At 49.3% G+C, this 25,883-nt stretch overlaps 1 protein-coding gene across 1 annotated transcript in view; it reads right to left on the bottom strand.

Annotated features, from left to right (window-relative positions):
* Positions 1-25,883, bottom strand: part of LOC138299020 (uncharacterized) — a 335,289-nt gene that overhangs the window by 265,300 nt on the left and 44,106 nt on the right. Inside the window, exons 4-5 of the mRNA XM_069236923.1 lie at positions 7,425-7,557; positions 24-174 (exon numbers count right to left, since the gene is read on the bottom strand). Coding sequence (XP_069093024.1) covers positions 24-174; positions 7,425-7,557 — 284 coding nt within the window. The remainder of the gene's footprint in view (positions 1-23; positions 175-7,424; positions 7,558-25,883) is intronic.

Genomic DNA, 25,883 nt, shown 5'->3' on the forward strand with positions numbered 1-25,883 from the left:
GCAGCTCATGCATGTGCACTCACAAAGGCCCGAGTATACTGGTTCAGGCCACTGTCCTCCTCACTGATGGCACGCACAAAGGCTTCCTTCAGGGCAGCCGGAGGGGAGAAATCAGGGAACCCCTGTCCCAGGTTCACCGTCTGGTACTTGGATGCGAGGCTAACCAGCTCCACCCTGCAGAGAAAAGAAATATGAATGAAATAATATGGCAGTGAGCAGTAAAATCAGAGCCCTGTCCCCTCCTGCCCTCCCAAGATACTGTAGCAACAAGAAGCACATCAGGGTTTGCCACATAATGTACTGCACCAGAAAATGGACTGCTGTGCACAGCTGCATATACAGCACTAGCTACAAGCCCCAAAGGCCCAGTATGAGCCTCTCAGGCCTCTGTAGATGGGACTCAGCCTCAGAGCACGGGTATGGGTTTATGGGTCTCTCAGGTTTGAAGTCAGGCCTCGGAGTGGGAGTATGAATCTCCCAGGCTGGGACCTGGCCATGGAGTGGGAGTATGGGTCTCTCAGGCTTGGACTCAGACTTCGGAGTGGGAGTATGGGTCTCTCAGGCTTGGACTCAGAATTCAGAGTGGGAGTATGGGTCTCTCAAGCTTAGACTCGGGCCTTGGATTGAGAGTATGGGTCCCTCAGGCTTAGACTCGGGCCTTGCAATGGGACTATGGGTCCCTCAGGCTGGGACTCGGGCCTTGGATTGAGAGTATGGGTCCCTCAGGCTTAGACTCGGGCCTGGGAATGGGAGTATGGGTCCCTCAGGCTGGGACTCGGGCCTTGGAATGGGAGTATGGGTCCCTCAGGCTGGGACTCGGGCCTTGGAATGGGAGTATGGGTCCCTCAGGCTGGGACTCGGGCCTTGGATTGAGAGTATGGGTCCCTCAGGCTGGGACTCGGGCCTTGGATTGAGAGTATGGGTACCTGAGGCTTAGACTCGGGCCTTGGAATGGGAGTATGGGTCCCTCAGGCTGGGTCTCGGGTCTTGGATTGAGAGTATGGGTCTCTCAGGCTTGGACTCGTGCCTCGGAGTTGGAGTATGGGTCTCTCAGGCTTGGACTCGGGCCTTGGATTGAGAGTATGGATCCTTCAGGCTTGGACTCAGGCCTTGGATTGAGAGTATGGGTCTCTCAGGCTGGGACTCGGGCCTTGGATTGAGAGTATGGGTCCCTCAGGCTGGGACTCGGGCCTTGGATTGAGAGTATGGGTCCCTCAGGCTGGGACTCAGACCTTGGATTGAGAGTATGGGTCCCTCAGGCTGGGACTCAGACCTTGGATTGAGAGTATGGGTCCCTCAGGCTGGGACTCAGACCTTGGATTGAGAGTATGGGTCCCTCAGGCTGGGACTCGGGCCTTGGATTGAGAGTATGGGTCCCTCAGGCTGGGACTCGGGCCTTGGAATGGGAGTATGAATCACCGTAGCATGTTGAAAAAGCAATTACTGTTAGAGAGTGCATGATGAAGTAAAACTTGAAATATAAACAGGGACTGCATCGCTGACATGGAGTACCGACAAGGTTTTAGTCATTGTTGAGAAAGCGATCAGTGTTTTGCCCATAAAGCCCACAGAGACCTTTTACAAAGTCAGTTTTTAATCACTTCCACCCTTGCTGGATCTGTTCCCTTTAAAGCCCTGATCCAGCATCTCTTTTCTCCCTGTAATCTCTGTATTGTTTTCAAATGTTCACACGCAGCTGCTCAACCTTAACTGTGCTCATGAATCCCTTTATGCTCCCCAAACCGGCTGGGGGTAAGCCTCAGACTTCAGAAGAGGTGTAGAGGTGCAGGGCATCTGCAACATGTCTCTGGGTCACAGGGCACAGGGTCAGCTGGGATCACAGTTCTTTGGGTCACAGGGCACAGGATCAGCTGGGATCCCAGTTCTCTGGGTTACAGGGCACAGGATCAGCTGGGATCACAGTTCTATGGGTCACAGGGCACAGGATCAGCTGGGATCACAGTTCTCTGGGTCACAGGGCACAGGATCAACTCCAATCACAGTTCTTTGGGTCACAGGGCACAGGATCAACTCCAATCACAGTTCTATGGGTCACAGGGCACAGGATCAGCTGGGATCACAGTTCTATGGGTCACAGGGCACAGGATCAGCTGGGATCACAGTTCTTTGGGTCACAGAGACACAGGGTCAGCTGGGATCACAGTTCTTTGGGTCACAGAGACACAGGGTCAGCTGGGATCACAATTCTTTGGGTCACAGGGCACAGGATCAGCTGGGATCACAGTTCTTTGGGTCACAAGGCACAGGATCCGCTGTGTCACAGTTCTTTGGGTCACAAGGCACAGGATCAGCTGGGATCACAGTTCTTTGGGTCACAGAGACACAGGGTCAGCTGGGATCACAGTTCTTTGGGTCACAGGGCACAGGATCAGCTGGGATCACAGTTCTTTGGGTCACATGGCACAGGATCAGCTGGGATCTCAGTTCTTTGAGTCACATGGCACAGGATCAGCTTGGATCACAGTTCTTTGGGTCACAGGGCACAGGATCAGCTTGGATCACAGTTTTCTGGGTCACAGGGCACAGGATCAGCTAGGATCACAGTTCTCTGGGTCACAGGGCACAGGATCAGCTGTGTCACAGTTCTTTGGGTCACAGAGCACAGGATCAGCTGGGATCACAGTTCTTTGGGTCACAGAGACACAGGGTCAGCTGGGATCACAGTTCTTTGGGTCACAGGGCACAGGATCAGCTGGGATCACAGTTCTTTGGGTCACAAGGCACAGGATCAGCTTGGATCACAGTTCTTTGGGTCACAGAGACACAGGGTCAGCTGGGATCACAGTTCTCTGGTTTACAGGGCACAGGAGCAGCTGGGATCACAGTTCTTTGGGTCACAAGGCACAAGATCAGCTGGGATCACAGTTCTTTGGGTCACAAGGCACAGGATCAGCTGGTGTCACAGTTGTTTGGGTCACAGGGCACAGGAGCAGCTGAGGTCCCAGTTTTTTGGGTCACAGGGCACAGGAGCAGCTGAGGTCACAGTTCTTTGGGTCACAGGGCACAGGATGAGCTGGGATCACAGTTCTCTGGGTCACAGGGCACAGGATCAGCTGTGTCACAGTTCTTTGGGTCACAAGGCACAGGATCAGCCGCGGTCACAGTTCTTTGGGTCACAGGGCACAGGATCAGCTGGGATCACAGTTCTTTGGGTCACAGGGCACAGGATCAGCTGTGTAACAGTTCTTTGGGTCACAGAGCACAGGATCAGCTGGGATCACAGTTCTATGGGTCACAGGGCACAGGATCAGCTGTGTTACAGTTCTTTGGGTCACAGAGGACAGGACCAGCTGGGATCACAGTTCTTTGGGTCACAGGGCACAGGATCAGCTGCAGTCACAGTTCTTTGGGTCACAGGGCACAGGATCAGCTGCAGTCACAGTTCTTTGGGTCACAGGGCACAGGATCAGCTGGGATCACAGTTATTTGGGTCACAAGGCACAGGATCAGCCACGGTCACAGTTCTTTGGGGCACAGGGCACAGGATCAGCTGGGATCACAGTTCGCAGGGTCACAAGGCACAGGATCAGCTGGAATCATAGTTCCTTGGGTCACAGGGCACAGGATCAGCTGCAGTCACAGTTCTCTGGGTCACAGGGCACAGGATCAGCTCGGATCACAGTTTTCTGGGTCACAGGGCACAGGATCAGCTGCAGTCACAGTTCTCTGGGTCACAGGGCACAGGATCAGCTGGGATCACAGTTCTTTGGGTCACAGGGCACAGGCTCAGCTGCAGTCACAGTTCTTTGGGTCACAGGGCACAGGATCAGCTGGGATCACAGTTCTTTGACCGCGGCTGATCCTGTGCCTTGTGACCCACAGTTCTTTGGGTCACAGGGCACAGGATCAGCTGGGATCACAGATCTCTGGGTCACAGGGCACAGGATCAGCTATGTCGCAGTCCTTTGGGTCACAGGGCACAGGATCAGCTGGGATCACAGTTCGCTGGGTCACAAGGCACAGGATCAGCTGGAATCACAGTTCTTTGGGTCACAGGGCACAGGATCAGCTGCAGTCACAGTTCTCTGGGTCACAGGGCACAGGATCAGCTGGGATCACAGTTCTCTGGGTCACAGGGCACAGGATCAGCTGCAGTCACAGTTCTCTGGGTCACAGGGCACAGGGCAAAGGATCAGCTGGGATCACAGTTCTTTGGGTCACAAGGCACAGGATCAACTCCAATCACAGTTCTTTGGGTCACAGGGCACAGGATCAACTCCAATCACAGTTCTATGGGTCACAGGGCACAGGATCAGCTGGGATCACAGTTCTATGGGTCACAGGGCACAGGATCAGCTGGGATCACAGTTTTTTGGGTCACAGAGACACAGGGTCAGCTGGGATCACAGTTCTTTGGGTCACAGAGACACAGGGTCAGCTGGGATCACAATTCTTTGGGTCACAGGGCACAGGATCAGCTGGGATCACAGTTCTTTGGGTCACAAGGCACAGGATCCGCTGTGTCACAGTTCTTTGGGTCACAAGGCACAGGATCAGCTGGGATCACAGTTCTTTGGGTCACAGAGACACAGGGTCAGCTGGGATCACAGTTCTTTGGGTCACAGGGCACAGGATCAGCTGGGATCACAGTTCTTTGGGTCACATGGCACAGGATCAGCTGGGATCACAGTTCTTTGGGTCACATGGCACAGGATCAGCTTGGATCACAGTTCTTTGGGTCACAGGGCACAGGATCAGCTTGGATCACAGTTCTCTGGGTCACAGGGCACAGGATCAGCTAGGATCACAGTTCTCTGGGTCACAGGGCACAGGATCAGCTGTGTCACAGTTCTTTGGGTCACAGAGCACAGGATCAGCTGGGATCACAGTTCTTTGGGTCACAGAGACACAAGGTCAGCTGGGATCACAGTTCTTTGGGTCACAGGGCACAGGATCAGCTGGGATCACAGTTCTTTGGGTCACAGAGACACAGGGTCAGCTGGGATCACAGTTCTTTGGGTCACAGAGACACAGGGTCAGCTGGGATCACAGTTCTCTGGTTTACAGGGCACAGGAGCAGCTGGGATCACAGTTCTTTGGGTCACAAGGCACAAGATCAGCTGGGATCACAGTTCTTTGGGTCACAAGGCACAGGATCAGCTGGTGTCACAGTTGTTTGGGTCACAGGGCACAGGAGCAGCTGAGGTCACAGTTTTTTGGGTCACAGGGCACAGGAGCAGCTGAGGTCACAGTTCTTTGGGTCACAGGGCACAGGATCAGCTGGGATCACAGTTCTCTGGGTCACAGGGCACAGGATCAGCTGTGTCACAGTTCTTTGGGTCACAAGGCACAGGATCAGCCGCGGTCACAGTTCTTTGGGTCACAGGATCAGCTGGGATCACAGTTCTTTGGGTCACAGGGCACAGGATCAGCTGTGTCACAGTTCTTTGGGTCACAGAGCACAGGATCAGCTGGGATCACAGTTCTCTGGGTCACAGGGCACAGGATCAGCTGCAGTCACAGTTCTTTGGGTCACAGGGAACAGGATCAGCTGCAGTCACAGTTCTTTGGGTCACAGGGCACAGGATCAGCTGGGATCACAGTTATTTGGGTCACAAGGCACAGGATCAGCCGCGGTCACAGTTCTTTGGGGCACAGGGCACAGGATCAGCTGGGATCACAGTTCGCTGGGTCACAAGGCACAGGATCAGCTGGAATCACAGTTCTTTGGGTCACAGGGCACAGGATCAGCTGCAGTCACAGTTCTCTGGGTCACAGGATCAGCTCGGATCACAGTTTTCTGGGTCACAGGGCACAGGATCAGCTGTGTCACAGTTCTCTGGGTCACAGGGCACAGGATCAGCTGGGATCACAGTTCTTTGGGTCACAGGGCACAGGATCAGCTGGGATCACAGTTCTTTGGGTCACAAGGCACAGGATCAGCCGCGGTCACAGTTCTTTGGGTCACAGGGCACAGGATCAGCTGGGATCACAGTTCTCTGGGTCACAGGGCACAGGATCAGCTGTGTCGCAGTCCTTTGGGTCACAGGGCACAGGATCAGCTGGTATCACAGTTCGCTGGGTCACAAGGCACAGGATCAGCTGGAATCACAGTTCTTTGGGTCACAGGGCACAGGGCACAGGATCAGCTGCAGTCACAGTTCTCTGGGTCACAGGGCACAGGATCAGCTGGGATCACAGTTCTCTGGGTCACAGGGCACAGGATCAGCTGCAGTCACAGTTCTCTGGATCTCAGGGCACAGGGCAAAGGATCAGCTGGGATCACAGTTCTTTGGGTCACAAGGCACAGGATCACCCGCGGTCACAGTTCTCCGGGTCACAGGGCACAGGATCAGCTGGAATCACAGTTCTTTGGGTCACAGGGCACAGGATCAGCTGCAGTCACAGTTCTCTGGGTCACAGGGCACAGGATCAGCTGGGATCACAGTTCTCTGGGTCACAGGGCAAAGGATCAGCTGGGATCACAGTTCTTTGGGTCACAAGGCACAGGATCACCCGCGGTCACAGTTCTCCGGGTCACAGGGCACAGGATCAGCTGGAATCACAGTTCTTTGGGTCACAGGGCACAGGATCAGCTGCAGTCACAGTTCTCTGGGTCACAGGGCACAGGATCAGCTGGGATCACAGTTCTCTGGGTCACAGGGCACAGGATCAGCTGCAGTCACAGTTCTTTGGGTCACAGAGACACAGGGTCAGCAGCTCTTGCAAAAATAGACACAGCTACACCGGGCAACCGTGATTCCACGATTCCCTCCTGGAACTAGGAATAGGAGAATCTGATGCCTTCAAAAACAGGCTGGGACCTGCCAGCAACACCCAGAGCCCACAGTCAGCCCACGTTACTGAGCCAAAAACAAGAAAATAAAAACCCAAAATTGCAGGAGCCTTGAAACGCCATGGGGTTTCTGAATGCCAAGGCTGCCCGGTCCCGATTGCACCTTATGCCTCCTTCTGCCACCACCCCACACCTCCTGTCCCTTTCTCTCACCCCTGCAGGTTCCTTCTCACCCCTCCTTCCTCCTTATGTCACTCTTCACAACTTTCTCTCAGTTAGATCTCCCTTTACTCGTTTCTCTCTCAGGGTCTGAATGAGTGGTGCCCCCAGCTGCATCTTTGTACAATTAAACACTGAACACAACCCTCGCCCAGACAAATCTCAGACATGTGACACTCTCCTGTGCCCCCCCACCCTGGCAGGAACAGGTGGGTATGGATGAGTGAATAGATCATTCCTATAGCCGAACCTACCCTCAGGCCTCGCAGCTCTGTACAGCATAAAGTCACTGAATGGTAAGACAGGAAGCTGCTTGTGAAGGTTGATGAATTGTGATGTAGTGTTCTTCCAGCTACACGGGTGGCCTGACTCCCTCCATGCCATGACTGGCATAATATTCAGAAACCTTCACTCCCCTCCCTACAAACCCCAGATCATGTAGACTTACCAGATGTTCTTCTCGGTGCCCTCCAGCCTCCGGGCAGGGGCCACACTGGACATCTTGAGCTGCAGGGGGGAGAGAGAGGAGGGTTCAGCTTCCAGGGAAGAGGACAGGTCACTGAGGGCCCCTTGAGATGGGACTGCAAGGAGAAGAGAGAGGAGGGTTCAGTTTCTGGGAGAGAGGACAGGTCACTGAGGGGCCCCTGAGATCGGACTGCAGGCTGCAAGGAGAAGAGAGAGGTGGGTTCAGCTTCTAGGAGAGAGGACAGATCACTGAGGGGCCCCTGAGATGGGACTGCCAGGGCAAGAGACAGGTGGGTTCAGCTTCTAGGAGAGAGGACAGATCACTGAGGGGCCCCTGAGATGGGACTGCAAGGACAAGAGAGAGAGAGGTGGGTTCACCTTCTAGGAGAGAGGACAGATCACTGAGGGGCCCCTGAGATGGGACTGCAAGGACAAGAGAGAGGTGGGCTCAGCTTCTAGGAGAGGGGACAGGTCACTGAGGAACCCCTGAGATGGGACTGCAGGCTGCAAGGAGAAGAGAGAGGTGGGTTCAGCTTCTAGGAGAGAGGACAGATCACTGAGGGGCCCCTGAGATGGGACTGTGAGGACAAGAGAGAGGTGGGTTCACCTTCTAGGAGAGATGACAGATCACTGAGGGGCCCCTGAGATGGGACTGCAAGGACAAGAGAGAGGTGGGTGTTGTATTCTAAAGATTCTATTCTGTTCCTCGCGCCGTGCGATGGAGATTGGTGCGTGTCGGCGCGAGGAATAGAATGAGGAAAAGAGAGAGAGGGAAAGAGCGAAGGAGGCAGCGGCAGTTGCGGTGTCTCCGTGTCTTCCTCCCGGTTATGTCCAGATCTAATCTCTGTAAATAAACAGACGTATATAGGACCCACTCTTTCGATTTGGATCATCAGAAGTTGTTTATTTTTGTGGCAGCCTTCCTATGGAACTGTGTTTACGTCTCTCGTAATTCCTGCAATTGATCTTCGTGAGGCTGCAGCTTCAGTGATAATTAACCCTGTCTCAAGGGAAGGATTATAGTGTTGCTAAGCAACAAGGCAAAGCATTTTCCTGGAGGTTTTCAACAGCAAGAAACTGTAGTTGCCTAGCAACCGTGAGTAGCTTTCTCAGAAAGGCTTTGGGCCTAGAATGTTGCTAGGCAACCGGTGTCATAAGGGTTTTGGCTGTTTTCAAGCCTAAATATGGTATATTCTAGTTACAATTTAACTTTTGAAGGGGTTGGAGCTGCAGTTTTATATTAAACAGCTGGAAGTGGCATTTTTTGTGGTGCTAAGACAAGTTTATTGAGAAAATGGAAGGATTTACTGCACCAAATTTTTTTTTTAACACTCCTGGAGAACCTATTGTAGCCTGGGAGGACTGGAAAGAAGGTTTTGAAGCGTATGTCCTGGCCGTGGGTGGAGATATATTTACTGCATCCAGAAAATTGGCCATGTTGAAGCATTGTTTGGGTGCGGAAGGAAGACGCATTTTGAAACATTTACCATACCCTTATGAGGATGGAGACCAGGATGAGGAGGAATATGAGGTTGCCATGGAACAGTTAAACTCCAATTTTGGAAAGAAGAAAAATGTTGTTGTGGAGCGTTTTAAATTCTTAAAAAGGAGCCAATTGCCAGGAGAGTCTGTGGAAAGCTATGTGGCAAGTTTGAGGATTTTGGCAGCCACCTGTAATTATGGGCATTTTCAGGATGAAATGCTGAGAGACCAGCTGGTTTTGAAAGTTAATGATAGGAAAATTCAGGAGAAACTATTGAATACAGAAGATTTGACATTGCAAAAAGCCATAGACTTTATAAAAAGGGTTGAAATAACGAATGATGGCTTAAAGGAACTATCTACCACGTCTGGAGTGGTGAACGTGGTCAATGCGGAAGATTCTAAGTCCAAGAAAAAGGATACATTTGGAACTTCTGGGAAGATGGATGGAAGGAAGGACATTATTTGTTACAAATGTGGCCTTAAAGGGCACATTGCGACTGATGTTTGTTGTCCTGCGGCTGGACAAGTGTGCAGGAAGTGCAAGTCCAAGGGTCATTTTGCAAGGGTGTGCAAAGGAAGGCAGATGAGTGCAAGAAGGGGTAGAGGTGCAATCAATTCAGTGGGGAGTGATAGTGAGGACTTTGACAGCCAGCAATTTATTTTGCAAGTGGTGGATGTTGGGAGTGTGAGTTCTTGTGGTCCGCATTGCGTAGTTAGAATTGATGGGGTAGATGTACTTGTGATGGCTGACTCAGGGGCAAAATATACTTTGATTGGAAAAGAAAACTTATCTAGTTTTCCATCTCATGAGATCAAACCACCGGATGTACGATTACTAGCTTATGGTAACAAGCAAATTGAGCTTGTGGGGTATATGGATGCTACGCTGGAGTTCCAAGGGACAGTTGTCAACTCTAAAGTATATTTTGTGGAGGAGGGTACAAATTTATTGGGTTGGCCGCAACAAAAAGATCTTGGCATAATTCTTGATCCAAATCACCCTGGTCAAGTTTTGGGTTCGAAGTCTAATGTACACATGGTGCATGTGTCTAACTTTGTAGGGGAATTCCCTCAAGTATTTAGTAACAAGCTAGGAAAGTTGAAGGGTTTTATGCATAAAATTGTTTTAAAGCGGGATGCTGTACCTAAGGCGCATAAACCGCGTCCAGTTCCCATTGTGATGAGGGAACAATTACGATGTGAATTATCCAAGTTATCCGAGCAAGGTGTGATTGAAGAAATTGAAGCGTCTGAGTGGTTGGCCCCAGTGGTGATCGCTAAGAAGGCCAATGGTGACATGCGTTTGTGTGTGGATTTGCGCGATCTTAATGCTGCTATTTGAGTGGATAGGCATCCTTTGCCCAACATTAGTGAGATGTTATCTACAGTGAAGGGGGCAAGTGTATTTTCTACTTTGGATTTATCATCTGCGTATCATCAGATTGAGTTACACCCTGAGTCACGAGCATTAACCTCTTTCATTACTCCAGAGGGGGCATACAGATTTAGGCGCATGCCTTTCGGCTTGGCATCAGCGTCGTCTGTATTTCAACGGGCAATGCACCATTTATTGAAGGATATCACAGGAGTAACTTACTTTCAAGATGATATCTTGGTGTTTGGGAGTGACCAGAAAGAGCATGATGAAGTTATGAGAAAGGTGTTGAGTGTTTTAAAGGAGAGTGGATTGACGATCAAGTTGGAGAAATGCAGATTGAGTGTGCCAGAAGTGGAGTATTTGGGTCATTGCATTAATAGGGATGGAATTTCGCCTAAACTGAATTTAGTAGAGGCGATAGAAAGCGCGCCTTCTCCAACTGGCAAGGATCAATTAAGGTCATTTTTAGGGCTAGCGGAATATTACTCAAAGTTTATTTCCAGGTTTGCTGACAAAACTGTGCACATGAGAAAGTTATTATGCGTGAGGGAGAAATTTGTATGGAGTGATGATTGTGAGAGGGAGTTTTGTTTGTTGAAAAAACAAATTGCCTCAGCTCCAGCTCTTAAGCCATTTGACACCAGGGATGAGATCATTATTAATACGGACGCTAGTTCCGTTGGGCTGGGTGCGGTGTTAATACAAAGAAGAGGGGGGTGAAGAAGTTACAATTGCATATGCTTCCAGACCGTTGAGCTCGTCTGAAATGAATTATTCCACCATTGAAAAGGAGGCATTGGCATGTTGGTGGGGTGTTGACCATTTCCGCAAGTTTGTCTGGGGTTTAAAATTTGTGATTCGTACTGATCATTGCCCATTAATAGAAGTATTTTCGACTAAAGGTGCAGGTAGGGCCACTCCTAGAATTGCTCGTTGGGTGGCCAGAATGTTGGAGTACAATTATGATTTGGTGTATTTTCCTGGAAAAAAAAATGTGTTGGCCGATTGTCTGTCTAGGCTTCCTGTGCGTTCAGTACTGGGGGGAAAGGGAGAACCTGAAGTTGATGAACTCATTGCATATGTTGGTGTGGATATTGGATGTGTGACAGAAGGTAGAATTTCACATGAGGAATGGGTGTCAATGGTTCAAAAAGATGTTGTGCTGCAAGAAGTGATGGGTTATTGCCATCATGGGTGGCCAAGTAGAGGTAGTGCATCTTGCGATGCAGAGCATTTCCGCTAGGTTGGTGTGGAGTTGTGTATGGTGGATGGAGTTATGTTCAGGGGCGAGCTGTTGGTGGTTCCTACTGGCTTGCGGAAACGAGTATTAGAATTGGCTCATGAGGGCCATCTTGGAATGAGCGCAACTAAAAGACGAATCAGATCGGAGTACTGGTGGCCAGGGCTTGATAGGGAGGTGGAACATTATGTAAAGGAGTGTGTGTTGTGTGCATGGAGTGATAAGTCACAAAAGGTTGTTAAAATGGATCCTGTGGTGTCCGACAAATCGGATGGGCCGTGGAAAAAAATAGCTATTGATATTATGGGTCCGTTTAATATTTTGGGAAGTGTACCAAAATATGCTTTGGTGGTTGTGGACTATTTTTCCAGGTGGCCAGTCGTGAAATTTGTAGAAAACATAAATACTGTGTGTGTTGTGGAGTTTTTGTCGGATTTATTTGACATAGAAGGTGTTCCGGAGATGATAGTTTCTGATAATGGTGTGCAATTTGTATCAAATGTTATGAAAGAGTTTTTGTGCAAATTTGATATAGAGCACATCAGAGCATCTGTTTATTATCCACAGAGTAATGGTTTGGTGGAGAGATGGAACAGAACGCTGAAAGAGGGGCTGCAATTAGCGATCTACAATCGTATAAATTGGCGGAAGGCTGTGAAGGACCTAGTTTGGTCATACCGTACAACTCCCCACAGTGTGACGGGAAAGTCACCTTTCGAGCTCATGAGAGGTAGAAGACCGAGGGCATTGTTGTCAAAAGGTGTGGTGAATAAAAAGTTTAATATGAGTGATATACCTGGTGATTACAAGGTTGGTGATTGGGTGCGAGTAGTGAAGGGTGCGTGGACAGCCAAAGGGGAGTCTAAGTTTTCAGAGCCTTTGGAGGTGAGAAAAGTCTATAGGTACGCTATGTTGCTGAGTGATGGTAATGTGTGGAACCATGGGAAGGTTATAAAAGTGCCTGGAGGGGGCAATCGGGAGAAGTTGCCCGACATGGGAAGTAAATCGGGTAACAGTGTGGATGATAATACCAGCACTGGGGAAACCTCATTGTGTAAAAGAAGGCAAGAAGGCGTGAAGGTGAGAGACAGGTCAATGTTGAAAAGGCCTAAGAGATTAGAGGATTATGTCGCACAGTAACATTGACAATGTGATTCTGTTAAGATATACTTTATTGAATTGCCGATATTTTATTTATTCTTCATAATTAATCATTTCGTCTCAGTGGGTTACAATTATTGTCACAGATCTGTTCAAGTTAGGCTAAAGCTTTCATGTTGTAAAATATGTTGATGTTATTTTATTTTGAAGAAAAGGGGGTGTGTTGTATTCTAAAGATTCTATTCTGTTCCTCGTGCCGTGCGATGGAGATTGGTGCGTGTCGGCGCGAGGAATAGAATGAGGAAAAGAGAGAGAGGGAAAGAGCGAAGGAGGCAGCGGCAGTTGCGGTGTCTCCGTGTCTTCCTCCCGGTTATGTCCAGATCTAATCTCTGTAAATAAACAGACGTATATAGGAGCCCACTCTTTCGATTTGGATCATTTCAGTGGGCTGAGCTTCTAGTAGACGGGACAGATCACTGAGGAGCCCCTGAGATGGGACTGCAAGGACAAGAGAGAGGTGGGCTCAGCTTCTAGGAGAAGGGACAGGTCACTGAGGAACCCCTGAGATGGGACTGCAGGCTGCAAGGAGAAGAGAGAGGAGAGTTCAGCTTCTAGGAGAGGGGACAGATCACTGAGGGGCCCCTGAGATGGGACTGCAAGGACAAGAGAGAGGTGGGTGTTGTATTCTAAAGATTCTATTCTGTTCCTCGCGCCGTGCGATGGAGATTGGTGCGTGTCGGCGCGAGGAATAGAATGAGGAAAAGAGAGAGAGGGAAAGAGCGAAGGAGGCAGCGGCAGTTGCGGTGTCTCCGTGTCTTCCTCCCGGTTATGTCCAGATCTAATCTCTGTAAATAAACAGACGTATATAGGACCCACTCTTTCGATTTGGATCATCAGAAGTTGTTTATTTTTGTGGCAGCCTTCCTATGGAACTGTGTTTACGTCTCTCGTAATTCCTGCAATTGATCTTCGTGAGGCTGCAGCTTCAGTGATAATTAACCCTGTCTCAAGGGAAGGATTATAGTGTTGCTAAGCAACAAGGCAAAGCATTTTCCTGGAGGTTTTCAACAGCAAGAAACTGTAGTTGCCTAGCAACCGTGAGTAGCTTTCTCAGAAAGGCTTTGGGCCTAGAATGTTGCTAGGCAACCGGTGTCATAAGGGTTTTGGCTGTTTTCAAGCCTAAATATGGTATATTCTAGTTACAATTTAACTTTTGAAGGGGTTGGAGCTGCAGTTTTATATTAAACAGCTGGAAGTGGCATTTTTTGTGGTGCTAAGACAAGTTTATTGAGAAAATGGAAGGATTTACTGCACCAAATTTTTTTTTTAACACTCCTGGAGAACCTATTGTAGCCTGGGAGGACTGGAAAGAAGGTTTTGAAGCGTATGTCCTGGCCGTGGGTGGAGATATATTTACTGCATCCAGAAAATTGGCCATGTTGAAGCATTGTTTGGGTGCGGAAGGAAGACGCATTTTGAAACATTTACCATACCCTTATGAGGATGGAGACCAGGATGAGGAGGAATATGAGGTTGCCATGGAACAGTTAAACTCCAATTTTGGAAAGAAGAAAAATGTTGTTGTGGAGCGTTTTAAATTCTTAAAAAGGAGCCAATTGCCAGGAGAGTCTGTGGAAAGCTATGTGGCAAGTTTGAGGATTTTGGCAGCCACCTGTAATTATGGGCATTTTCAGGATGAAATGCTGAGAGACCAGCTGGTTTTGAAAGTTAATGATAGGAAAATTCAGGAGAAACTATTGAATACAGAAGATTTGACATTGCAAAAAGCCATAGACTTTATAAAAAGGGTTGAAATAACGAATGATGGCTTAAAGGAACTATCTACCACGTCTGGAGTGGTGAACGTGGTCAATGCGGAAGATTCTAAGTCCAAGAAAAAGGATACATTTGGAACTTCTGGGAAGATGGATGGAAGGAAGGACATTATTTGTTACAAATGTGGCCTTAAAGGGCACATTGCGACTGATGTTTGTTGTCCTGCGGCTGGACAAGTGTGCAGGAAGTGCAAGTCCAAGGGTCATTTTGCAAGGGTGTGCAAAGGAAGGCAGATGAGTGCAAGAAGGGGTAGAGGTGCAATCAATTCAGTGGGGAGTGATAGTGAGGACTTTGACAGCCAGCAATTTATTTTGCAAGTGGTGGATGTTGGGAGTGTGAGTTCTTGTGGTCCGCATTGCGTAGTTAGAATTGATGGGGTAGATGTACTTGTGATGGCTGACTCAGGGGCAAAATATACTTTGATTGGAAAAGAAAACTTATCTAGTTTTCCATCTCATGAGATCAAACCACCGGATGTACGATTACTAGCTTATGGTAACAAGCAAATTGAGCTTGTGGGGTATATGGATGCTACGCTGGAGTTCCAAGGGACAGTTGTCAACTCTAAAGTATATTTTGTGGAGGAGGGTACAAATTTATTGGGTTGGCCGCAACAAAAAGATCTTGGCATAATTCTTGATCCAAATCACCCTGGTCAAGTTTTGGGTTCGAAGTCTAATGTACACATGGTGCATGTGTCTAACTTTGTAGGGGAATTCCCTCAAGTATTTAGTAACAAGCTAGGAAAGTTGAAGGGTTTTATGCATAAAATTGTTTTAAAGCGGGATGCTGTACCTAAGGCGCATAAACCGCGTCCAGTTCCCATTGTGATGAGGGAACAATTACGATGTGAATTATCCAAGTTATCCGAGCAAGGTGTGATTGAAGAAATTGAAGCGTCTGAGTGGTTGGCCCCAGTGGTGATCGCTAAGAAGGCCAATGGTGACATGCGTTTGTGTGTGGATTTGCGCGATCTTAATGCTGCTATTTGGGTGGATAGGCATCCTTTGCCCAACATTAGTGAGATGTTATCTACAGTGAAGGGGGCAAGTGTATTTTCTACTTTGGATTTATCATCTGCGTATCATCAGATTGAGTTACACCCTGAGTCACGAGCATTAACCTCTTTCATTACTCCAGAGGGGGCATACAGATTTAGGCGCATGCCTTTCGGCTTGGCATCAGCGTCGTCTGTATTTCAACGGGCAATGCACCATTTATTGAAGGATATCACAGGAGTAACTTACTTTCAAGATGATATCTTGGTGTTTGGGAGTGACCAGAAAGAGCATGATGAAGTTATGAGAAAGGTGTTGAGTGTTTTAAAGGAGAGTGGATTGACGATCAAGTTGGAGAAATGCAGATTGAGTGTGCCAGAAGTGGAGTATTTGGGTCATTGCATTAATAGGGATGGAATTTCGCCTAAACTGAATTTAGTAGAGGCGATAGAAAGCGCGCCTTCTCCAACTGGCAAGGATCAATTAAGGTCATTTTTAGGGCTAGCGGAATATTACTCAAAGTTTATTTCCAGGTTTGCTGACAAAACTGTGCACATGAGAAAGTTATTATGCGTGAGGGAGAAATTTGTATGGAGTGATGATTGTGAGAGGGAGTTTTGTTTGTTGAAAAAACAAATTGCCTCAGCTCCAGCTCTTAAGCCATTTGACACCAGGGATGAGATCATTATTAATACGGACGCTAGTTCCGTTGGGCTGGGTGCGGTGTTAATACAAAGAAGAGGGGGGTGAAGAAGTTACAATTGCATATGCTTCCAGACCGTTGAGCTCGTCTGAAATGAATTATTCCACCATTGAAAAGGAGGCATTGGCATGTTGGTGGGGTGTTGACCATTTCCGCAAGTTTGTCTGGGGTTTAAAATTTGTGATTCGTACTGATCATTGCCCATTAATAGAAGTATTTTCGACTAAAGGTGCAGGTAGGGCCACTCCTAGAATTGCTCGTTGGGTGGCCAGAATGTTGGAGTACAATTATGATTTGGTGTATTTTCCTGGAAAAAAAAATGTGTTGGCCGATTGTCTGTCTAGGCTTCCTGTGCGTTCAGTACTGGGGGGAAAGGGAGAACCTGAAGTTGATGAACTCATTGCATATGTTGGTGTGGATATTGGATGTGTGACAGAAGGTAGAATTTCACATGAGGAATGGGTGTCAATGGTTCAAAAAGATGTTGTGCTGCAAGAAGTGATGGGTTATTGCCATCATGGGTGGCCAAGTAGAGGTAGTGCATCTTGCGATGCAGAGCATTTCCGCTAGGTTGGTGTGGAGTTGTGTATGGTGGATGGAGTTATGTTCAGGGGCGAGCTGTTGGTGGTTCCTACTGGCTTGCGGAAACGAGTATTAGAATTGGCTCATGAGGGCCATCTTGGAATGAGCGCAACTAAAAGACGAATCAGATCGGAGTACTGGTGGCCAGGGCTTGATAGGGAGGTGGAACATTATGTAAAGGAGTGTGTGTTGTGTGCATGGAGTGATAAGTCACAAAAGGTTGTTAAAATGGATCCTGTGGTGTCCGACAAATCGGATGGGCCGTGGAAAAAAATAGCTATTGATATTATGGGTCCGTTTAATATTTTGGGAAGTGTACCAAAATATGCTTTGGTGGTTGTGGACTATTTTTCCAGGTGGCCAGTCGTGAAATTTGTAGAAAACATAAATACTGTGTGTGTTGTGGAGTTTTTGTCGGATTTATTTGACATAGAAGGTGTTCCGGAGATGATAGTTTCTGATAATGGTGTGCAATTTGTATCAAATGTTATGAAAGAGTTTTTGTGCAAATTTGATATAGAGCACATCAGAGCATCTGTTTATTATCCACAGAGTAATGGTTTGGTGGAGAGATGGAACAGAACGCTGAAAGAGGGGCTGCAATTAGCGATCTACAATCGTATAAATTGGCGGAAGGCTGTGAAGGACCTAGTTTGGTCATACCGTACAACTCCCCACAGTGTGACGGGAAAGTCACCTTTCGAGCTCATGAGAGGTAGAAGACCGAGGGCATTGTTGTCAAAAGGTGTGGTGAATAAAAAGTTTAATATGAGTGATATACCTGGTGATTACAAGGTTGGTGATTGGGTGCGAGTAGTGAAGGGTGCGTGGACAGCCAAAGGGGAGTCTAAGTTTTCAGAGCCTTTGGAGGTGAGAAAAGTCTATAGGTACGCTATGTTGCTGAGTGATGGTAATGTGTGGAACCATGGGAAGGTTATAAAAGTGCCTGGAGGGGGCAATCGGGAGAAGTTGCCCGACATGGGAAGTAAATCGGGTAACAGTGTGGATGATAATACCAGCACTGGGGAAACCTCATTGTGTAAAAGAAGGCAAGAAGGCGTGAAGGTGAGAGACAGGTCAATGTTGAAAAGGCCTAAGAGATTAGAGGATTATGTCGCACAGTAACATTGACAATGTGATTCTGTTAAGATATACTTTATTGAATTGCCGATATTTTATTTATTCTTCATAATTAATCATTTCGTCTCAGTGGGTTACAATTATTGTCACAGATCTGTTCAAGTTAGGCTAAAGCTTTCATGTTGTAAAATATGTTGATGTTATTTTATTTTGAAGAAAAGGGGGTGTGTTGTATTCTAAAGATTCTATTCTGTTCCTCGTGCCGTGCGATGGAGATTGGTGCGTGTCGGCGCGAGGAATAGAATGAGGAAAAGAGAGAGAGGGAAAGAGCGAAGGAGGCAGCGGCAGTTGCGGTGTCTCCGTGTCTTCCTCCCGGTTATGTCCAGATCTAATCTCTGTAAATAAACAGACGTATATAGGAGCCCACTCTTTCGATTTGGATCATTTCAGTGGGCTGAGCTTCTAGTAGACGGGACAGATCACTGAGGAGCCCCTGAGATGGGACTGCAAGGACAAGAGAGAGGTGGGCTCAGCTTCTAGGAGAAGGGACAGGTCACTGAGGAACCCCTGAGATGGGACTGCAGGCTGCAAGGAGAAGAGAGAGGAGAGTTCAGCTTCTAGGAGAGGGGACAGATCACCGAGGGGCCCCTGAGATGGGACTGCAGGCTGCAAGGAGAAGAGAGAGGTGGGTTCAGCTTCTAGGAGAGGGGTCAGATCACTGAGGGGCCCCTGAGATGGGACTGCAGGCTGCAAGGAGAAGAGAGAGGAGAGTTCAGCTTCTAGTAGAGGGGACAGGTCACCGAGGGGCCCCTGAGATGGGACAGCAGGCACAAGAGAGAGGTGGGCTGAGCTTCTAGGAGAGGGGACAGATCACTGAGGAGGCCCTGTGGTGTAACTGCAAGGACAAGAGAGAGGTGGGTTCAGCTTCTAGGAGACAGGACAGATCACTGAGGGGCCCCTAAGATGGGACTGCAAGGACAAGAGAGAGGTGGGCTGAGCTTCTAGGAGACAGGACAGATAATTGAGGGGCCCCTGAGAGGAGACTGCAAGGAGAAGAGACAGGTGGGTTCAGCTTCTAGGAGAGAAAACAGGTCACTAAGGGGCCCCTGAGATGGGACAGCAGGGACAAGAGAGAGGTGGGTTCAGCTTCTAGGAGACAGGACAGATCACTGAGGGGCCCCTAAGATGGGACTGCAAGGACAAGAGAGAGGTGGGCTGAGCTTCTAAGAGACAGGACAGATCATTGAGGGGCCCCTGAGATGGGACTGCAGGCTGCAAGGAGAAGAGAGAGGAGAGTTCAGCTTCTAGAAGAGAGGACTGATCACCGAGGGGCCCCTGAGAGGAGACTGCAAGGAGAAGAGACAGGTGGGTTCAGCTTCTAGGAGAGAAGACAGGTCACTAAGGGGCCCCTGAGATGGGACAGCAGGGACAAGAGAGAGGTGGGCTTAGCTTCTAGGAGAAGGGACAGATCACTGAGGGGGCCCTGAGATGGGACAGCAGGCTGCAAGGAGAAGAGAGAGGAGAGTTCAGCTTCTAGGAGAAGAGACAGATCACTGAGAGGGGCCCCTGAGATAGGAGAAAGGCTGCGGGTAGAAGAGGGGTGCTCTCATCTTGCAGGGTGAAAGACAGTTCACAGAGAGGCCCCTGAGGTGGGACTGTAGGCTGCAAGGAGAAGAGAGAAGTGGGTTCAGTTTCTGGGAGAGATGACAGGTCACTGAGGGGCCCCTGAGATGGGGCCCTTGAGCTGCAGGCAGAAGAGACAGGTGGGTTCAGCCTCCAGGGGAGAGGACAGATCAATGTGAGGGGCCCCTGAGATGGGGCCCTTGAGCTGCAGGGAGAAGGGAGAGGTGGGTTTAGCTTCTGTGAGACAGGACATGTCACTGAGGGGCCCCTAAGATGGGACAAGGGCTGCAGTGAGAAGTGGGTGCTCTCACCCTGCAGGGGAGAGACAGATTACTAACAGAAGGGCCCCTGAGAAGAGGGGTGCTCTCACCTTGCAGGTGGAGGACAGTTCACAGAGGGGACCCTGAGATGGGACAAGGGCTACAGGGAGAAGAGGGGAGCTCTCACCCTGCATGGGGGAGAGCCAGATCACTAAGATAGGGGGCCCTGAGAAGAGGGGAGAAGAGGGGTGCTCACTTCCTTGCCGGGGGTGACGTGGGGGGGGAAGAGACAGATCACTAAGAGAGGGGGGCCCGAGAAGAGGGGAGCTCTCTACTTGCAGGGGAAGGACAGCTCTCAGAGGGGCGCCAGTGCTCTGGTGAGGTATGCAGTACTCTGCTGATGTAAGGTATGTAGTGCTCTGTTGAGGTATGCAGTGTTCTAGTGAAGTATGCAGTACTCAGGTGAGGTATGTGGTGCTTTGGTGAGGTATGCAGTGTTCTAGTGAGGTATGCAGTGCTCTGGTGCTGCACTAAGAGAGGGGGGCCTGAGAAGAGGGGTGCTCTCTACTTGCAGGGGAAGGACAGCTCTCAGAGGGGCGCCAGTGCTCTGGTGAGGTATGCAGTGCTCTGGTGAAATAAGGTATGCACTGCTCTGGTGAGGTATGCAGTGCTCTACTGAGGTATGCAGTGTTCTAGGGAGGTATGCAGTACTCTGGTGAGATAAGATATGCAGTGTTCTGGTGAGGTGTGCAGTGCTCTGGTGGGATATGCAGTGCTCTGGTGAGGTAAGGTATGCAGTGATCTGGTAGGGTATGCATTTCTCTGGCGACGTAAGGTATACAGTGCTCTCTTGAAGTATGCAGTGATCTGGGGAGGTATGTAGTATTCTAGTGAGGTGTGCAGTGCCTTGGTGAGATAGGCAGTGCTCTGGTGAGGTAAGGTATACGGTGTTCAGCTGAGGTATGCAGTGATCTGGTGAGATAAGGTATGCAGTGTTCTGGTGAGCTCTGCAGTGCTCGGGTGAGGTATGCAGTGATCTGTGAGGTATACAGTGTTCTGGTGAGGTATGCAGTAATCTGGTAAGGTATGCAGTGTTCTGGTGAGGTCTGCAGTGCTCTGGTGCGGTAAGGTATGCAGTGTTATGTTGAGGAATGCAGTGTTCTGGTGAGGTGTGCAGTGCTCTGGTGAAGTATGCAGCGCTTTGGTGAGGTAAGGTATGCAGTGCTGTGTTGAGGTATGCAGTGATCGGGTGAGGTAAGGTATGCAGTGTTCTGGTGAAGTGTGCATTGATCTGGTGAGGTATGCAGTGATCTGGTGAGGTATACAGTGTTCTGGTGAGGTGAGGTGTGCAGTGCTCTGGTGAGGTATGCAGTGCTCTGGTGAGTTATGCTGTGATCTGGTGAGGTAAATTGTGCAGTGTTCTGGTGAGGTAGTGTTCTGGTGAGGTATTCAGTGCTCTGGTGAGGTATGCAGTGATCTGGTGAGGTAAGGCCTGGAGTGCTCTAGTGAGGTATGCAGTGTTTAGGTAAGGTGTGTCGTGCTCTGGTGAGGAATGCAGTGCTCTGGTGAGGTAAGGTAGTAAGGTATACAGTGTTCTAGTGAGTTGTGCATCGCTCTGGTGAGGTATGCAGTGTTCTGGTGAGGTATGCAGTGATCTGGTGAGGTATGCAGCGCTCTGGTGAGGTAAGGTATGCAGTGCTCTGGTGAAGTATGCAGTGTTCTGGTGAGGTATGCAGTGCTCTGGTGAGGTATGCAGTGCTCTGGTGAGGTAAGCAGTGCTCTGGTGAGGTAAGGTATGTAGTGCTCTGGTGAAGTATGCATTGCTCTGGTGAGGTATGGGTGCTTCGGTGAGGTATGCAATGCTCTGGTGAGGTATGCAGAGCTCTGGCGAGGTAAGGTATGCCATGCTCTGGAGAAAAATGGAATGCTTGTGCGAGGTATACAGTTGTCTAGCAAGGTATTTAGTGTCTGGTGAGGTATGAAGTGTTCTAGTGAGGTATACAGTGGTTTGGTGAGGTAGGCAGTGCGTGGCGGTATGCAGTGTTGTAGTGAGGTATACAGTGCTCTCAGGAGGTATACAGTGTTGTAGTGAGGAATGCAAAGCTCTGGGGAGGTGAGGTATGTTGTGCTCTGACAAAGTATGCAATGCTCTGGCGAAGTATACAGTAGTTTGGTGAGGTATGCAGTGCTCTAGCGAGGTATGCAGTGACCTGGTGAGATATGCAGTGCTCTAGCAATGTATGCAGTGTTCTGGTGAGGTATTCAGTGTTCTGGTGGGGAATGTAGTGTTTTAGTGAGGTATGCAGTGTTCTGGTGAGGTTTGCAGTGCTCTAGCGAGGTATGCAATGTTCTGGTGAGGTATGCAGTGCTGTAGCGAGGTATTCAGTGTTCTGGTGGGGAATGTAGTGTTTTAGTGAGGTATGCAATGCTCTGGTGAGGTATGCAGAGCTCTGGCGAGGTAAGGTATGCCATGCTCTGGAGAAAAATTGAATGCTTGTGCGAGGTATACAGTTGTCTAGCGAGGTATTTAGTGTCTGGTGAGGTATGAAGTGTTCTAGTGAGGTATACAGTGGTTTGGTGAGGTAGGCAGTGCGTGGAGCGGTATGCAGTGTTGTAGTGAGGAATGCAGAGCTCTGGGGAGGTGAGGTATGTTGTGCTCTGACGAAGTATGCAATGCTCTGGCGAGGTATACAGTAGTTTGGTGAGGTAAGCAGTGCTCTAGCGAGGTATGCAGTGTTCTGGTGAGGTATGCAGTGCTCTAGCGAGGTATTCAATGTTCTGGTGAGGTATGCAGTGCTGTAGCGAGGTATTCAGTGTTCTGGTGGGGAATGTAGTGTTTTAGTGAGGTATGCAGTGTTCTGGTGAGGTATGCAGTTCTGTGGCGAGGTATGCAGTGTTCTGGTGGGGAGTGTAGTGTTTTAGTGAGGTATGCAGTGTTCTGGTGGGGAGTGTAGTGTTTTAGTGAGGTATGCAGTGCTCTAGCGAGGTATGCAGTGTTCAGGTGAGGTAGAAAACATTACTTACCTGCGATAGCGGTCTTTCTAGTGTCTACTCTACCTGCATATTCCTCACATGGAGACTGGATCGAGAAACTTCAAAGCATCACAGTCGCTGGTAGAGGGCGCTGGGCTCCCACGGAGCCGGAAATGACATCATGTGACGCCACCCAGACCATGAAGCTTCCACCCCATCACACTGACCTCAGTTTCCCTCCATTTTTTTCCCAAGACTTTCCAGGCAAGAAGGTTTACTGACATCAATGATGAATTGCAGAGCCTGAATATTGCCCATCTGTAGAAGATTCCACAGCAGAACTCTACCCGAAGGAGGGTTGATGGATGACTTAGAACATCCTGCAAGATGGATCTGGTAACCATCCCCGTGCACCTCCAAATCAAGGCAGTAATGCTTTGCACGGATGTGCAAGGAAGCCCATATCGTTACATTACAGATCTGCGCAATCACGACACCCCAAGCTAGTGCAGCAGTGGTGGACCGAGCTCTGGTGAAATGGACTCTGATCCCTTGGGAGTCTCCTCAACGCAGAGGACCACCCATCGGAATAGGGTCCTCTTCCCCTTCTTGGCTCCACAAGAGCCCACAGAGAGTTGGTCATCTGAATGGCATTCCTTGGTGAGGTGCAGGTGAAAATGAAGCGCCCAACTAGCATCCGGCCGAGGCAGTGATCCTTCTTTGGAAAGGCTGGAAGGGCACTGACGAGGCAAGGTGGAAGCCTTGGTTCACAACACTAATTTGTCGGGGAAGAAGGAAGTGGAAGGAGCTAAGGGTCTGCTAAACTCACTCACCCTTCTAGCAGACACTATGGACCCCAAAGATGCAGCTTTGAGAGTCAACATGCGAAAGGTACAACCCTGCAGGGCTCAGAGTCCCCATGAAAAATATCAGAACCAAATGAGGAAACACAACTGAAGTGGGAGGAAAGAGGTTAGTCGGGAACTTAAGGAAACAGATGACAACAGGGGACTTAAACAGGGAGGCTGAGGCGGCAGAGAGAGGAAAGCAAACAGAGCAGCTAAATAGCCACTCACAGTGCCAATGGCACATCCCCTCTCAGCCGGGGAAAGCGCAAACTGTAGCACATGGATGAAGGAGGCTGGCCCTCTACGTAGTGTGCAACCTAGGTACACTGTGCTAAGAGTCCAGGCAACCACACGTTCATTTCCAGGGGTAAAATCTACATCACCTAATGCTCTAATTTTTAAAGTAGCTTTGTCGAACAGTTAGGCCAATCCTGGGGAAGTGCAAAGCATTTGCAATACTCACAGCATCAATCTTGCAACTCACACATTCAAAGGAATAACTCAAGACCAATTTACAAAGACATGTCAGATTTTTATATAAATTTTACGACCAGGCTCATCAAAATTGGTTAAGTATTTTTCGAGATATGATTTTTTTCTGTTTAATATGTCTTTCTCTGCGTAAGTACGCACCATAGGAATCATTGGAGGATAACCTTTAAAAATACACAGAAAATCACACAGTTGGTTTACCAAGTTCTTCTTTTGCAGGTTGATCGAGGTCGTCGGTGGAAAAGTTTGGGCGATTCTCAGTTCCGGCAGGAGCAGTGGAAAAGGTCTCTGGAGCTGGTGCAGGGCCACTGGAGGGACCACTTTGAAAAGCACTGCACAGGTCAGTTTAAAGGTGAATCCTGGGGGGTCCCCTTGGAGTGTCGAGGCCGCAGGGGAGGGGAACCATAGGGCACAGCTGGTTCTTCGGTGCAGGGCACAGGGCGGACAGGTGCAGAACGAATCGGAGAGCCAAAATCTGCGCGCAAAGATGCCCTCAGAAGCAAGAGGTAGGCTGGGTCAAGGGTCGTTGGCAGGACAATGGGGCACTCTGGTGGGAGGTCCAGGTTGTTTCTGAAATCCCTTGATTGGGGCTTCATCGTGGTCCTTTTTCAGCCTCGAGCATGATGTTGTTCCTGATGTCGGACGTGGGCTGACCAATACCCCAGGTAGTGGCACGGTTTGGCCGCTGGAGGTCGCAGTGCCACCAAACTTGGCACACTGGCAGGGTTTGTCCTCACGGTTGTCAGTTTGGTCCAGCTGTGGCATCCGTTTTCCGAGTTGGGGCTGGTCAGTGAAGTGGCCCTCACTGGCTTGCTGGTTTCTTTGTGGTTTTAGTGTTGTGTGGGAAACTGGCTCCTTGTTGCTGTACCCCCCCCCACACACACTTTTTGCCTGGTTTCTGAATGCAACTTGGACTGGAGCGCACTGGGATCCTGCCAACCAGGTTCCCAGTGCCAGTGTTCTTTCCCTAAAATTGCAAAGGTAATTGGAAACACCTTTAGCTATCACTATAAGTCCCTAGTAAGTGGGTACCTTGGTACCCAGGGCATGGGTACTAACGGTAGGCCCCTGAGGGCAGCATCACTGATTGTGCCACCCTCTAGGGCCATGCATCCAGATGCTGCCAGCACTGCCATAGCAGGCTGAGTGTCCTGGTGCAATCCTAAAAGACAAACTGGACTTGGCACACTCCCTGTGTGTCCTGTCCACCATACACTGCATGTACTATGGGTAAAACACCACTCTAGCAGGCCTTACAGCCCTGAGGCAGGGTGCTTCATACTATATGTGAGGGCACAGCTGCATGAGCACTATGCCCCCACTGTGTCCTTGCCAAACCTCGGACATAGTGAGTGAACAGAGCAGCCATTTTAATATATGTGCTGGACACTGGTCAACACGAGTTTCCCAGCTACATAATGGCTACTCTGAACCCTGGGTTGTTTGGTATCAAACAACTCAGAATAATAAATCCAAACTGTTGCCAGTATTGGATTTATCCCTAAATGTACCCAGGGTCACCTTAGAGGAGCCCCCTGCAAAATCTAACTATCCTGGCATGGTTGCTGACTGGTTCCAGACAGCCTGCCACATCCAGACAGCCAATACGCAAACCTTGGTTTGTAAAACAATGCCCTTCCTGGGTGGAGGAGCTAATACCCCCTCCCTCAGGAATGTGCACTGTCCTGGCAGTGAGCTTCAAAGGGCTACCGCCCTTGAAACTCGACCCCCAAGCCTGCTGATAGTACCAGCCGGCATCCCCCTTTGGAAACCCCCACTTTTGGTGGGAACAAAGGCGGCAACCCTAACAAAGGGTAGGAGGAGTGGCCTCACCTGACATGCA

This window comes from Pleurodeles waltl, chromosome 6, assembly GCF_031143425.1.
Source record: "Pleurodeles waltl isolate 20211129_DDA chromosome 6, aPleWal1.hap1.20221129, whole genome shotgun sequence".
NCBI classification, from domain to species: Eukaryota; Metazoa; Chordata; class Amphibia; order Caudata; family Salamandridae; genus Pleurodeles; species Pleurodeles waltl.